The sequence below is a fragment of the Phaethon lepturus genome, unplaced genomic scaffold, assembly GCF_000687285.1.
Source record: "Phaethon lepturus isolate BGI_N335 unplaced genomic scaffold, ASM68728v1 scaffold14077, whole genome shotgun sequence".
Taxonomy (NCBI): Eukaryota; Metazoa; Chordata; class Aves; order Phaethontiformes; family Phaethontidae; genus Phaethon; species Phaethon lepturus.
In genome coordinates, this window is record NW_010551222.1 from 1 (window position 1) to 15,518 (window position 15,518).

The window sequence follows — 15,518 nt, forward strand, 5'->3', positions numbered from 1 at the left end:
GTAGCGCTTCAGACTGCCCTGTTTTGAGTGGTTTGTACCAGGTTTTCCAGGTTGTAACAGCCTGCGCGTCCGGCCTTTTTAAGCCCGTTGACTGATTTCTCCCAAGTGTACCATATTTCCGCGACTCGAACACACAACGATTCCTCCCACCCACCCCCGAAGGTGTTTCACCACTGCTCTGGGTTAGGCCAAGACGCCTGAGCGCCTTCTCAGCTGCTTGGTTTTCTTTCCAGGGTTGCCGCGTGGTCAGCGGGCCAGATCGGTGCCGTCACTGCTGCCATTTCTGCAGGAGGTGCATCATGCAGGCGCTTGGGAAGGGCTGCGCCATGTCTGGAGGCCCTCCTCCAGCTCATTCTTTTTTGCAAAGAAAAGTGAGGTTAGAGTTAGGGAAGCGTGCATTTTAGTTGTGGGTAGTGCGTATCTTAGCCCTCACAAGAAAGGCGGTCATGCTGCTTGATGTGGAACAGCCTCAATCCCATCCCAGAGCTTTTTTCCCTGGCCGAGTCATTTCCCCTCCTTACTCCTGTGGCACCTCGTCTTGTGTTATCTAATCACATGGATCCCACCCCATTAGTCATCTTTTAGTGCTTTTTGGATCCCTGGATACTTGAGTTTCTCTCAGGATTTCCACCTGTTCACTAACAACTACGAGGAAGCTCTCTTACTGTGAGCTCCAAAGAGGAGGCGTGCCTCTTTGGTCCCCAGTTCTTCGCATGTACCCATCAGCATCCTGCCAGATAGGTAGTTCTTGCTTGTTTCTCTGATGTGGTTCAAAGCGTATGTTGCTTCTCAAAGGTCTTTGAGACGAATAATTTGTCCTCATTTGGGGGCAATTCACAGGGATGCTACAAGACCCACTGCTTCCTTTCATCGCTGGCTGTACTGCTTGATACATGGGTTTTGGTGTTCACTTGTTTCTTCTTACCTTCATTTTCGAATGTTACTGCACATATTATGACAGAGCATTTCTGTTGCTGTTGCTTGGCTTGTGTACTTAACATTTTTGTAACATATCAGCTCACCCCAGCCAAGAATTTTAGCCCCAGATTCCTTTATTGCTTAACTCTGGAAGTCTATTTTAATTAGCCAATACCAATCATGCCCGAAGAATCACATAACCAGCTTCTTGGTGCCCAGTCCAGTGGAACATGTTCCTGTTGCATCACCTGCGCCACCATCTCCAAACTCAAGCACTGAATTTGAAGCAGCGAGTTTACGGAGAGCAATTCTGAGTATCAACATCTGTGCTAAAGTGAGAAGCATCCATCACCTCCTGAGAGAGAGCTGGCAGCTGCCCAGGATGGTGCAGCTAAAGACCTTGACTTCACACAATTCTACATCAAGGCTTCTGGATTTCCCCACCAGCTCACTTGGTACTGGTAGAAGCACCCTGACCTGGCCTGGTCATGATTACACCCCCCAGCAGGCTCTGAGGAGCTCCTCAAGTCCTGCATCAGCATTTGTCAGTGCTCTGAAAACTGCCAAAGCTCTTTTTACATCAAGCCTAGTGATCATCAGCATCTGCCTTTCACACAGACGTGGTTCTCTTCTGCCAAACACAGAGATGGCCACTGCACCTGATCCACAGTCCAGTGTGCTACCTTCCACCCATGTGGCCAGCCTAGAATAAGGACTAGAACCCCAACAGGAGGTAGATGTGGATCACTTTAACCTGGTCTTAGATTTTGTCCCAGATTCTGACTTCTGCAAATCAGGATAAGTTTGGGGTTTTGTATTCCTTCCAAAGTTACTCCTAACGTTGATCTAGGCAGTCTTGTGCATTCATGTGAACACTCACAAGTTAAAGTAAAGGAAAATTAGCTCCTGATCTGCCTTTTGTATGCCACTTATTCTTCTGTATGTGTTTTACTGCACCTGATTCAAGTCCATTTTCAAACTCTTCAGTCCTATTCATCTTAGTTTCTGTGTCCTTTCTGTGTCCTTCTGTGTCTGTTAATGTTGTTTTCTGTGAAATAGTCTTTTTTTCACTTGCGGCAATCAGTACTGGAAATGAAGCTGACCTACCTGATTTGTATAGACATATTTAAGATTTGCTTTCATTGAACAACCTGGACTGACAAACAAGATGCCTTGTGCAGCTACAAAGTCAATTCAGGAATGGGATTTTCATGCTCCAAGTGGTGAAGAGTCGTGCGGATGCCTGTCAGGCTGCGGCTGTCAGGGCCAGGGCAGGATGAAGGGACGAGCTGGGCGCCTGACTTTCTCCCTGGGGTGCAGTGGTGAAGGTGGCAGCTGCCCTGCTTCCTCCTGCCCCCCTTAGTGCATTAGATCTGATGTTTTCTTAGTAAGTACTGGCTCAGTATTTGTATCTCAGACAGACACAAGCAAAGATGTCAAGTTTGACAGGTGCAAAAACTGCTACCAGGAGAATTTGAAGGCATAAGAAATGTAAAGCTAAAGAGAATAATATTTCTTAAATAAATAAGTATAAACTAGTGAAGTAGTTATTCTCTAAAATCTTCCAGTTTTATCTTGAGATTTTAAAAAAAATTAAATTGTGTGAAATTGGGTCATGTTTTTTCAGGCACTAACGCCATCAATAAGGCAAAATTATGAAAGGAAAAAGTGTGTTATATTACTTCCCTGGTGGAAAAAACTGCAAAGAGAATTTGGGACAGTAACAAGGTTGTAAATGACATTTTCCATCTTTCTCCCACCAGTCAGCCAACTCTGATTATCACTGTGTGCAGGCATTCTGTTGTGGATGTTAAAATTAACATTTTTTAAAACTCAACAATTATTCTCAGGAAAACCAACCTGCAAAATTAGGAGCCACCCTAAAAAAAGTTTTTTGAAGGGTTTGAAGAAGACAGCTTTTTAGACCCTCAGTAACCGTCTACAGTGTCAAGTAGAAGGGCTGAGTTGATTGAGCATGGTTTCTTGTTGTTCAGACTAGCAGAGGCAAGGGTTTCAAAATAAGAATGGCACATATTGACTTACAGAATTTTAGCTGCACAAAGCATGTATCTGAAAGCTTTGCTTGGTCAGGAATTTCTACCATCTTCACTGGGAATTGAATTTTCAGAGTCAAGGTGGATGTTACCCTATTGAGACTGATAACCTATAATTCAGTGAAAATGTTTATTATTTAATTTGTTCCTGTGGATTTATAATTTGGGGGGTTAAACTGAAAACCAGATTAAAGCCAAATGGCTACTGATATCTATGTATGGGATATCTCACTGTTTTAATTTGGAGTTAGGCATCTCAAGACCCCTGAGGATATGGGCTGAAAGAGCTGTTTGAGAGCAGCACGAGTTATTTTTCTGCTCAGATGTAGAAGCTTAAAATAAAAAAAAAAAAAATTGGGAACATTTTTGGGAAAAGATTTTAGGGTATCCTGAATTAGGAAAAAGTGAATGAGTAGAGGCTCTGAAACCAAAAATAACAAAAGCGTGTATCACCCCAGCATAACTTTTCCTTGAAGCCCCCAAATATTTCCTTCTTTATTTGGTTAATTTTCCTCTACACCATCACTTTGCTGCTGTAGTAAGAAAAGCAAAGTGATTTTCCGTGGGGGAAGACGAAGGTCTGGTGGCACTTAGCCTTTTCATTATAACCCTCTGTGGGCCCTGGAAAAACTGTGTGTGTGGATACTGAAAAACATCCTATAGGAAATGCACTGAATAGTGCTTTGTGCAAGGGAACGGCTACAAACAGGCCAATTTTTATCAGTGTAATTTCGAAGAGCAAACTCAGTAAAATGCTTACTCAGTATGTGATTTTTTTGGTTGCTATTTGTGTTGTATCTCTAGATGATTTGTTTTGCTGGTTTGTTTTTTGCTGGATTTTGTTTTGTTTTCTTATGATAACTAGAAATTACTGCAATTTTTTTAAACTATAGAGTTGAATAATAAATTTCACTTAAAAAGGGAATAAACCGTTTCATGACGTGTAACTGTAATGTCCAATTCCCAGTCCTCTCAGTTCAGGATTCCTGGCAGGGCTGCCACTAGAGGGCACGAAATGATTTTAAACGCTGAAATTACCAGGCTAAAAGCAAGTGAAGCCTTTGAAGTAGCAAAGCAATGAAGAAAACGCAATAAATGAGACAAATATGTTATTCCAGGGTTCTTTTTTTTTCAGCTTCTAAAAGATTGAATATGATTAGCTTTTAAATGTTTTGTAGAATCATACTTTAAGACATAAAACAGGTATCAGAAATGGAGACATTTTATAGTGTGCTATGGAATTTAGGAAAAGATGCAGTGGAATTTAGGAGAAAAGAAAGTATTTTTCAAGTGGGAACATATATTAAGCAGAAATTGAATTTTTTTTTCAAACTAGGTTGTGTAAAATTAGAGATAACTGAGCAGAAATACTGAGGTTCTTGCTTGACCTTTGCAATACGTGCTAGCTATCTCAGCCCCAGTCTGTGTAATAGATGGCTGTTACTCAGAAATTCTCAACCCTCCGTTTGATATTGCTTGGAATGCATGTCTGTCTCTGTTCCTTGTCTGCAGAGATAATGTTTCATAACCGTCTAAGGATGCTGTCAAGATAAATCCATTATCTATGCCGTTCTTCCATGCTGTGGCAGCGGGGGTATGTGCTGGATGGACCTTCTGGATGGTGCTGAGAGTCTTTTGTGGTTACAGATGAATGCACCTGGGTCAGCTGCCAGTCCCTTGACATGCATGCAGGCAGCATTTACCTCCTAAACATAAAGACTGAGACACATAGTGCTTGTGTTTAAGCTGAGACAGCACATTCTGGTAGCAAGAGGCAGTGACACTAAGTTCTGAGTAAGTGAGATTGCTGTCTTACCTTCAAGGAGAAAAATTTAGCTTGTGTTGTTGCTTGAGTACAAGAAGAGGGTGGTCAAGGACGTGCTTATGTTGTCTGTGTCAGCTCGAGAGATGAGGATTTCTGAGCAGCTTGGTGTCTGAAAACAGCATTAGGTTTCTCTAAGGTAAATGTTTCAGCTTCTGGGTTTTGCTGGTCTTTTGGCAAACATAGAGGCCTGAAAAGGATGGTGAAAAGGATGAGGCCGTGCTTGGTTTGGGCTGTGTATTGCTGAGAAGGTGAATGGTATGAATTCCTTATCACAGGTGGTGCAGCCTGTCGCTTCCTTATTAAACCCTTGTTTTAGAAGGGATTTCAATGCTGGAGACATGCCAGGCATCCCACACCATTAGTGAAATGTTAAGGGTTGATAATTTCCTGAGAGAAGCAGTGTCAGAACCTGCCTGTGGCTGTTCTCTATGCATTTAGAAGAATGTTTTATTAGCTACCCATAAATACAGAACTGTATTCATATAAACAGAATTATCTGCATTTAAAATATATTGTTATAAAAGGGTAAGTGGAAGTAGAAATGGAACAATGAAGAAGTTGATAGCAAGCATTACCAACTGATAATTATGAGAAAAAAGCTAAAGGTATGTTAAAAATTATATGGCCAGTAGAACAACAGGCAGGACTTACTCAGGAAGAAACAAAATCCTAATGGTAGTTTAGATAAGTATGGCATGAGGATGACAAAACTGCCAATGGCAATAGAGGAGAGATATTAAATATATCCAAGGTTATTCAATAGATATTTCTGCTCTGTATGTGGAAAAACAGTTCTCACAGTTTTTCATGTCGATGAATTCCTTTGTGATCTATCAGTAACTAAAGAGGATGTTTAGCATCAGGTGTTAAACTCTTATATCTTTGTAACTCACAATATTAGGATAGTAAAAAGACTGTCCCAAAAGCTGTTCAGACTATTACTTTTAGTTTTAGGGAAAAATTTTTATCACTGAGCAAACCTCAGAAGCTAGGGAAAAACCTGCTTTTTGTTGACCATGGTGATTTTTAATGCTTGAACCATTTATGGAGGGGTGTGATGAGTTTATCATCATCTTTAAATAAAGATTTGATGTCTTAAATATCTGTTATTTTTCAAACATCTTATGGGCCTCATGAAGAAATTAGCAAGTAAGATGATGTGGCTTCTGTTCAGGGGATCACACTGGGGATCATCACTGACTCTTCTGACCTTTAAACCTATAAATCTGTAAACCTTAACTGTCTCCACAGTGTAACCATTTCAGGCTGAAGTTTCTAGAAAGTCTCAGATAAATATTGCTATGGGTAGTATGATAGAATGAGTCTCAGAGTTCCTATTTCAGCATATATTTGCATCAGAGTCTCTTAACCTGCACTGAGTCCTTATCAGTTTCATTCCAGGATCAAGCCCTGAGGGTTCATATATCCATTAAGGGCAGAGACTGTATTTATGGTATTTATGTACCATAATATGTATTTATGTACTTGTACGGTACATATTGATCATGACACCAGGACTTGGATGATTGTGGTTATGTTACAAAAATACTATTAAAATGCATACAGCTTGTCACCACTGCAGGTAGCATGTGAGTTTCTGTCTGCTCCGTGAGACAAAGTACAAGAATTATGTTTTTATTTGTCAAAGCATGCTCTGAAAATCATTTCCTTTCATTAATTTTTCATTATAGCTATGATGTAATGCTATTGCTTTTAGTTAAGACTTGGACTTATTTAAACCCAACATCCAAACTCAAAATCAGCTCATTCACAGGCAAAGTCTATGCCTGCTCTTAGTGCCTACACCACGGCACTGCTGCAGTGTCTGTGGAATAGGTAACTCTGGTGTCCAGGCAAGAGGAGAGCGGGATGTCCTGGGAAATGAAGTCTGGAACTAACAATAAAGGAATTATTGCCACTAGAACCCAAAACGTCTTCTCATCCCATCTTACCTCTCATGTGGAGTCATACACGGAACCACCCATCATGTCATACTGTTTGGACGTCTGAATCAGCTGCAGGAGCAGGCAGCTGAGCTCTGTGCTGCATGGGTACTGTGGTGGGAGAGAGCGAGATGCCAGTCGGTCCTGGAGGCTGCATGGTGGCACCTGAGCAAGGGAGTCTTGCTGGATCAAACCAACTCCATGCAGAGCTAACAACTGCACATGTTGCCTAGTTTACAGGGAATCAATAAATCAGCTTGAGGTGATGAGGACATGACTGTAGAAATTTTGGGGTATCTAGTTCAGATAGGGCACTCACACTTAAACCCCCATGTCATCCAACTCTGCTAAGAGCAAGTGAAACTCTTGGATATTCTGCTATGGTATTTCTGCTTACGTGATGGGAACCTACAATTAATGGACAGGAAAACTAAGGGATGTGCAACTGGAAAGAAATGTAGCTGAAGATAGTAGGTGACTTATTCTTTCACACTAGCACACCAAGGGTTTAGTCCATGTATGGTATTCCTTTTCTATTAACAACCTAAGTTTTTCAAAGAAATTTTGAAACATCTTTCCCAGGCCTTAAAAATGTTCATTTTATCAAAAAGTCAAGTATTTCTTATAGGAGTTTTCAATATTATGCCTTAAAATCTTTAATTTTTTATATATGTATACCTATATATATATATTCTGAACCAGTTGCTTCTCCTGCTCCCCATCCTTGCCTGAGACACCTCTGGTGGGCTTCCTTGCTGACTACATGCTGAGGCCCACCCTGGCCTTACAGTTTTCTGTCTCCTCTCTGTGCAGAGACTTGCCCACTGCGGCATCTGTACGAGCTTGCAGGACGGGAGTGGCACGCTTCATCAGCAGAAGAGGGGTACTCGCTGGGGTTGGGGTCAGCCCAAAGCACCGTAAGCACACCAAAGGAGCATGAGAGGAAATGTAAATGATTGTCTGCTTGCACCAGTTCTATTTCTGCAAGTGGCTACTAGACATACTTCTCCCTGAAAATGCTGGCATCAGCACTATTACAATGTGACAAATCGTAAGGCTGGATCGATGGGCCGAGGTCAGTTGTATGAGGTTTAACAGGGCCAAGTGCTGGGTCCTGCATTTGGGGCACAACAACCCCATGCGATGCTACAGGCTTGGGGAGGAGTGACTGGAGAGCTGCCCGGCGGAAAGGGACCTGGGGGTGCTGGTTGACAGCCGGCTGAACATGAGCTGGCAGTGTGCCCAGGTGGCCAAGAAGGCCAGCAGCATCCTGGCCTGTATCAGAACTAGTGTGGCCAGCAGGAGTAGGGAAGTGATCGTGCTCCTGTACTCGGCACTGGTGAGGCCACACCTTGAATCCTGTGTTCAGTTTTGGGCCCCTCACTACAAGAAGGACATTGAGGTGCTGGAGCGTGTCCAGAGAAGGGCAACGAAGCTGGTGAGGGGTCTGGAGCACAAGTCTTATGAGGCGCAGCTGAGAGAACTGGGGTTGTTCAGTCTGGAGAAGAGGAGGCTGAGGGGAGACCTTATGACTCTCTACAACTACCTGAAAGGGGGTTGTGGTGAGGTGGGTGTTGGTCTCTTCTCCCAAATAACTAGCGATAGGATGAGAGGAAATGGCCTCAAGTTGTGCCAGGGGAGGTTTAGGCTAGATACTAGGAAAAAATTCTTTACTGACAGAGTGGTCAAGCATTGGAACAGGCTGCCCAGGGAAGTGGTGAAGTCACCATCACTGGAAGTATTCAGAAAACATGTAGACATAGCACTTTGGGACATGGTTTAGTGGGCATGATTGTATTGGGCTGATGGTTGGACTTGATGGTCTTAAAGGTCTTTTCCAACCTTAATGATTCTGTGATTCTCTAGGAGTGTCTCTTTTTAAGGAGATTGATGGGATTTGTGGTAAGGCTACAGCCCACTGTCGCGTGGAGAGCTCAGACCCCCTCACTAGCGCTGAGCTGGCTGGGGAGTCCTGAGCTGTAGTGCCATGTTTCTCATGTCTTTCCGTCTGTGAAAGTATTTTTAATAAGGGAAGATTTTTTAGCCCAAGCACAAGAATGGACAGTCCAGGCTTTCTGGACCTTAGTTGGCACACAGGGACAGTACTTCTGGCTCCAGAGTCAGCACGAGTGGGGCCAGCTCAGGTATTTCAGATGTAACATACAGGTCTAAGTCCTTAGACTTACCCCCTGCATTTACAGTGTAGGGCCATTGGGATGCTGTCCTCTGGATGACACGGGCCAGCTGTTGTCTCTGGTAGTCAGCAAGACAGAGGTCAGCATTTCTTTCAAATAAGAGAAGGTGCACCCAATATTTTCAGAAATATTTCTACTCCCATTAAAAGCCAAACCTTGTAGCGTTACTCAGATGAAAAAGCACATTTTGACTCTTGGCTATGAACTAAGTAAGGAACACAAGACCTACCCCTCATAGAAGGAGCGTTGCCACCATGATACCCCAAGGGGTATCCTTTCCTCTTTTCCAATGCCCAGGGCTATAGTCGAGCCGTTACTGAGTGACTGACAGGTGTCAGCCTTGGTTCAGCGCACGACAAGTATTGGATTGTGTAGAGAGATCTCAAATGCCCTAGTGCAGCAGAAACTATAAAAAGGCAACAAGTCCAAGGCATTTGTGGGCTTTCTGCCCACAAGGATCACATGGAAACGAATGTTTGTTACCTTTCTTTTGGAGACTACTGCTGATATTGTGGCATTTTCTTCTTCTATGAAAGCATTTTTCACACGCATTTCATGCATGAAATCATCTTTATCCATGTGGACGACCAGTCTGATCAATTACAAAGGTAATCCTTCAGTGATGGGAACTGAGAAGGCTCCATAACACTTGCTCTGCAGGGCTTGCAGCACCACTTATTGCTTATTCTGGGCCAGGGTTCTGTAGGCAGCCAGTATCAGGATTCTTAATTTAGCCACATCAGCATGTCTTAAACCTGTCTTAAGCTGTAGCTGTTCTAAAATCCTTTGCTGTTAATAATTTTCTCATTCTGCTGTCCATGAGCAGTATTAGCAGCTTTCTCTGTGACATTCACGTTCAGTCCTAATCAGATTATAAAAGTAAAACATGACATACAGTATGTGAAAACAGCTTTTTCCCAGACAATTCAGAAGCGGTCTGCCAAGTACTTTGAGGCTGTTCTGGTAAACACATAAAAATAATTCATCCAAGAACTTTCGATAAACTGCCACTGAAAAAAGGAGAGAGGCACTTTCCTCTGCGTTGTTCTTGGTGCTAAATGCAGGAAGCCAGCGGCAGGTCCACACTCCAGCGTGGTCCCCATTACAGGAGTACTTCAGGGCTGGGCCAGGGCAAGTTCCCCTTCACCAAGGAGCAGGCATTAGGCTTTTGGAAAGCTCTGCGTGCTACAGAAGGTAAAATCCTCCTGGGTACATCCTTGCCATGTTTGGGTCAGTACGTTCCAGTGGTTTCTAACTGACGATGTCGTCAGTAAGTACAAACGGAGTCATGAGAAGAGACCTGTGATATACAACAGGCCAATGCCAAATTCTCCCTCCGGTATTGTGAGGCAGGGCTGTGTGTAACCATGGTATTAACATATATAGAACAGACGGTATGATTTCGGCTGTCTGGTCTAATTCCTTGCCAAGTTTCCAGTAGTTTAATCATGATCTAATTTGAAATAATTAAAACAGTTATGTTTTTTTAGAACTGCTTTTTCATCTCTAGGGCTATGAGTACCATCACTGCAATCATAGCTAGAATAATTTTTGTAATAACCTATGATTTTAAGTGATCCAATTTACAAAATCCTCTGTAAACAAAAATCACCAAAGCCGGTTACTAGCTGGTGATCTTGAACTCTCTCCCCACAGTTGCGCTGTAAAATGATGCGTAACCATAGCTCTAAACTTGTCAGCTTTTATAAAGTTGGTGTGTAAAGTTTAAATTCAAATGCGTATCTAGAATTATTTTTTTAAAGTCCATGTTATATCTTCCATCAGATTCCTGGCTGAGGAAGCTTTTTGACCTAAAAGTGTTGAAAATCTAGATCTGATTTTCTAGCGTGATCATTTGTCATCTTAAACAAATAGACAAACTAAACACGGACAATATGAGGGAAAAGTGTGTGTTGACTGGAAATGTAGGGACATACGTTTTATATTTGGTTTGGTTTGTTAGAAAACATTAGGTTCTTGACTTCTGCTCTATTAAAAAAACAAAATAATTGCACATGATGGAAATTTACAATACAGACTTTATTCTGCACTTCTTGTACAAATTCCTTGTGTGTTTTAGCACAAATAATAAATAAAATGCAAGAATTGCACTACCCACTTTTCAAAAGTCAGTTGCTCCAAATATCTTCAAGTCTAAACAACCATGACATAAATCTTTCTCATGAATGGACATGTGCGGAAGTACAAGCTTAGGGCTTTCATTTTAACGGAACACTCTGGCTTCAGCTAGCGAGAGCCTGGGTTTTGTTCATCAGATTTTTCTCATATTCTTAAAATTGTATTTGTGTTCAGTTTCATTTGAATATGTTTTTAATTTGTCCAAACAGCAGATGGCTATCATGAAGAGTCTGTATTTAACTTGGCACTTTCCATTCCACATTCCTTTACTATTCATAGCACAGCAGTCATACTCATCTCCCTTACACATAAAAGGAGGCAGTTCAACTTGCAGCTGCAGATCTCAAATGTTTGAGTATTTACAAACTCACATACAGCATTATTTTTTTTAACGTTAAGAAGACCAGATACTAGATACAGTGGTGGATTTTTTTTTCACCTCTACTATTCTTACGAAAAGAGAGAAACTGGGACAGATATTAATCCAGCGTCTGTAGTAAGGAACTCCCACACCTAAAATTAGATTCATGTAGAGCCCATGTTGGTACAGAGAGAGTGGGATTATACATAGGCAGAAAAATTTGCTTTTGAAGACACAAACTGTCAAGCAACGTGAAGAGTAAAGTATTCATCTGATTGAAAAACAAGACTACATAAAATGTGTAAGAATAGAGGCATCTGTGCTAGAGTAATGCTTTTTTATTAATGGGGATTCACAAGGAAGAATTTGATCTTTTGAGTATTTGTAAGCAATATATTTTTTGCTGAGTTGCTAATGGATAGCAGAATATATCAAATAAAACCAATTTTCTAAATGTCTTTGAATGTTTTCTTTGAAATTAATTAGTCTTTCACAGAAAGTATAATTTCTACTGCCTATGTTTTCAAGCAAATAGTCCATGATTATTCTTTTTTCTTATAGTTTCAAGCATGCAACACACTTCTGAAAAGTAATCTCTCAAGGGTTTTTTTGTATACAAGCTTGGACCGTGGAAATATTTTTTTTCTTGATTATAAACTTCAGTTTGTGTGCTTTTCCAGAGCCTAAGGAAGAAGAAATTAATCTCAAAAATTAGAAAACAGAATTTTTGGTATGTAAATTAAATTTCTCTAAGACTCATAACCTGTCTATTGCTTCTTTAATGATTATGACTATGTATGACAGATGCTTATTCCTTAGAAATACAACTCCTCCTACTGAAGTCATAAATGTGCTTTATTTTCAATATGTTATCAAATAGATTTTTTTTCTCTTTCTGTGTCTACCCTAAATTTTCTACTGCTCAAAAAGCCTGGCTTTCCAACACATACAGAGCTGGAGGCAAGCAGTCTAACATTTCACATCAAACAATAAACTCGGCATACTGAATAATTTATACAAAGATTTTCATTTACTGTGATATAAATACAGGCACATGCTTAGTACGCTCTACAGCATTGATTGGATGATATTATGTTGTTATATTAAGAATGATTTTATCTCACCAATAAACTATGGACAAGACTCTAATTCTTTGCCACTGAGTTCTTCATTTCAACAACCAAAATGCCATCGTGGCAGAAAAGCGCAGACAAGTCTTTGTTCTCCACTCCATTAGGTAGTTTGTATTGTCTGGTAAAGCTTCTGGATATGAAACCGTGTTCGTCCATCCTGGGTCCGTGTTGAGCTTTGATCAGGAGCCAGCCTTCGAAAGTCTGAATAATGATATCTTCGGGGCGGAACTGCACAACGTCCAGCAAGACCTGAAAGCTTGTCTTTTCCTCCTAACCCCAGCTGTACTTTCCGTGATACACCTTCCGTTGCCTATTGCAGCTGTAGAAGGGCCCGGCAAGGCGTATAAAGAGTGGTCCAGTTTGCGCGCTTCCGGCTCTTGGACAGCAAACTGCTCTTGATAGCGCACGGGAGTTTCCACCCAGTGTCTTATGACAGCTTCTGCCATTGCTGAGGCAGAAAGGTAAGCTGCTGCTGCTGGGTCGCTTTGGGGAAGCTGCAGAGTCGGAGCACACTCTTCCCAGACGTATGCCTTACCCACAGACTAGTTTACCGGTTGATGCCACCTTTCACTTTTAGCACGGGCAGAGCTCAGCATTTAATAGGGCGTGCTGTGCTCCAGTGCCAGGAGGCTTGTTTCATCTTTTATCCACTACCAGTAGAGCACTATTTATAGTACTGGGGTCCTGAGTGGCTTCAACACGTGCACAGCTTTCATGCATAAGTAGTAAAAGCAAAATTTTAATGCACCTCTGATGATTGCAATATTGTGCTCTTTGACATTATGAATAATGAGCAGATGAATAATGTGAAAGATTTGTTGATTTAAGTGGAAGTTTAATGATTCTTTTTTTCCAAGGGTTACATGGCAATAGATGCAAACTTTGCATTTCTTCTAACTGAAAGGCAGAGGTGCTGAAGGAAGGAGTTTAATTAGCTTGACACTAGGAATGGAGCAATTTTCGGGTTATGTAAACTATGAAATTAACAAGTGCATTGGACGTTGTTGCGGAAGTTGTGTATAGGTGAAATACAGGCATGGTTAACCATGTTATTGGTGGGAGGAGGGAACTGTAACCATCCCTGCCCAAAGAAGGGGTGCCCAAAGGGCTGAATCTGCAGTCTTAGTGACCTACAAACACAGCGGAGCCTTCTCCAGTGTGTCAGGGAGTCACTTGGGAGTGCAGGGAGAATTACAGTTAAAGCTCGTATTTCACAGATTCCAGGAGAGGGCAGAGTTATTTTTCCCTGGCAGAATAGTGAAGACAACTCCAAACCCATAATGCTATCACATTCTCCCATTTGACCTCCATCCTCTGAAGCTTAACAGCTTGAATCTACGATCCCATCTACCGCATGTGCCTGGGGCGCAGGACCGATGACCTCAGAGGCTCTCTGTGGTGTAATCTTCTTGCTACTCTGTGATCTCAGGGCAAATAATGCCTTGGTTAACAAGACCTCAGAGGAAAGTGCAGTGAAAAGGGAAAAGCATTTCCAAATTCTATAGGTTTGCTAGGAGATCCCTCTTGCTGGGATTGGTAACGTAAAGCAGAATGCACTGTGTAGGACAGCTGATGGTGAAAGTTTTTATTTCCCTCAGTTGCGCTAATGCTATAAATAATCAAACGTGATACCTTTATTCTGTTTTGTTTGGCTATTGTTGTTCAGAGCTCTGTTCCTCTCTTGTCCTTACAGTTTCCATTGCCATGAAAATGGCAAGTCAGGGATCTTTGGTTGCTAATGGACTCAAGAAGAAAGACGCATGTGAATTTCAGTATCAATCAGAAATGAACTTCTGTATTGAGTTGATAGCAGAGCAGGATTACCAGACATATCTATAATTAATGTTCTAATGTTGCTATTTTATTTTAGACACATGAAGGCTGCATCACAAGGTAAGGACATTTTCAAAGGTAGATCAAATGTTCAAGATAACTTACATTAATGGCCAAACATTTAATTGAGTATTGTGGGAAAGGAGAGTTATGCTACTTTATTTAACTGTTGCCTCTTCTCCTGTCAAACTGTCCTCCAGAAATCACTTAAAAATGCAATTCCAAATGTATGGCTTTCTAAAACAGTGATAAAAATAACCTGGAGCATTGCCCATTATCTGTTCAGCAGCTGTTTTCTGTTTCACTAGCCAATGATTCACTTGATGAGGAAACTTTAACCCTGAAGTGAAGCAGTATGCCTGGCTGGTTGTGCTATTATGCTTTTAGAGATTTCTGAAAGTTATAGCTGTCCGTACTGAATTCTGTGATGATAGCCTGACTTTTTTTACTTCAATTTTGCACTTCATTAATAAATGTACTGTGCAGGAATACAGCATTCTTTTATTTTTCATTTTATTTTCATTATTCCCATCTTCCCTGGAAAAAGGTAAACTTGCCTATACTTATACTTTAAATGAAAACTGAAATCACCACCTCAGTGCAGCTCACAGTGGGACAGCTGTACCTATTCCTAGAAACAGTTGCATTAGTCTTTCAAATATCTGGGTTAAGCATACTTGGAACTGCCTGTCTGGTCTAATTAGCACAAAAGATACTTTGAATACCCTTTGAATTCATGTCCTGCGCAAAGGTCTACAAAAGCTTACAGGAGCCCTTTCTACTCTGTAGGACAAGGAACGGGAAAGATTTTGGTAATGAAGTCATGTAGCCTCCTTCTGCTCTGTCCTCAGCCCCAGGCCCTCTTCTCTGTTTGCCACCTAAGGGCTCAGGAATTAGCACCACTTTTCTTACCTCTTTGTTGCTAACATGGAGAAAAACACTTGAAAAAGAAAACACCCTTGAAATGCACATATCCCACTATTTTCGGGCTTTCAACTTTACATATGGATGTGGTGTTGCAATACTGAGGAACTTTTGATGCTTATGCTGTTATACTCTTCAAATATCTATCATAGAATCAGAATCATAGAATCATTAAGATTGAAAAGGACCTCTA

At 41.4% G+C, this 15,518-nt stretch overlaps 1 protein-coding gene across 1 annotated transcript; it reads right to left on the reverse strand.

Annotated features, from left to right (window-relative positions):
- Positions 1 to 12,580: 12,580 nt before the first annotated feature.
- On the reverse strand, positions 12,581 to 13,014 carry LOC104613534 (heat shock protein beta-3-like). Its single transcript, XM_010290847.1, is given in 2 exon segments — positions 12,581 to 12,840; positions 12,843 to 13,014. Coding segments are annotated over 2 exon segments (432 nt in total).
- Positions 13,015 to 15,518: the final 2,504 nt, after the last annotated feature.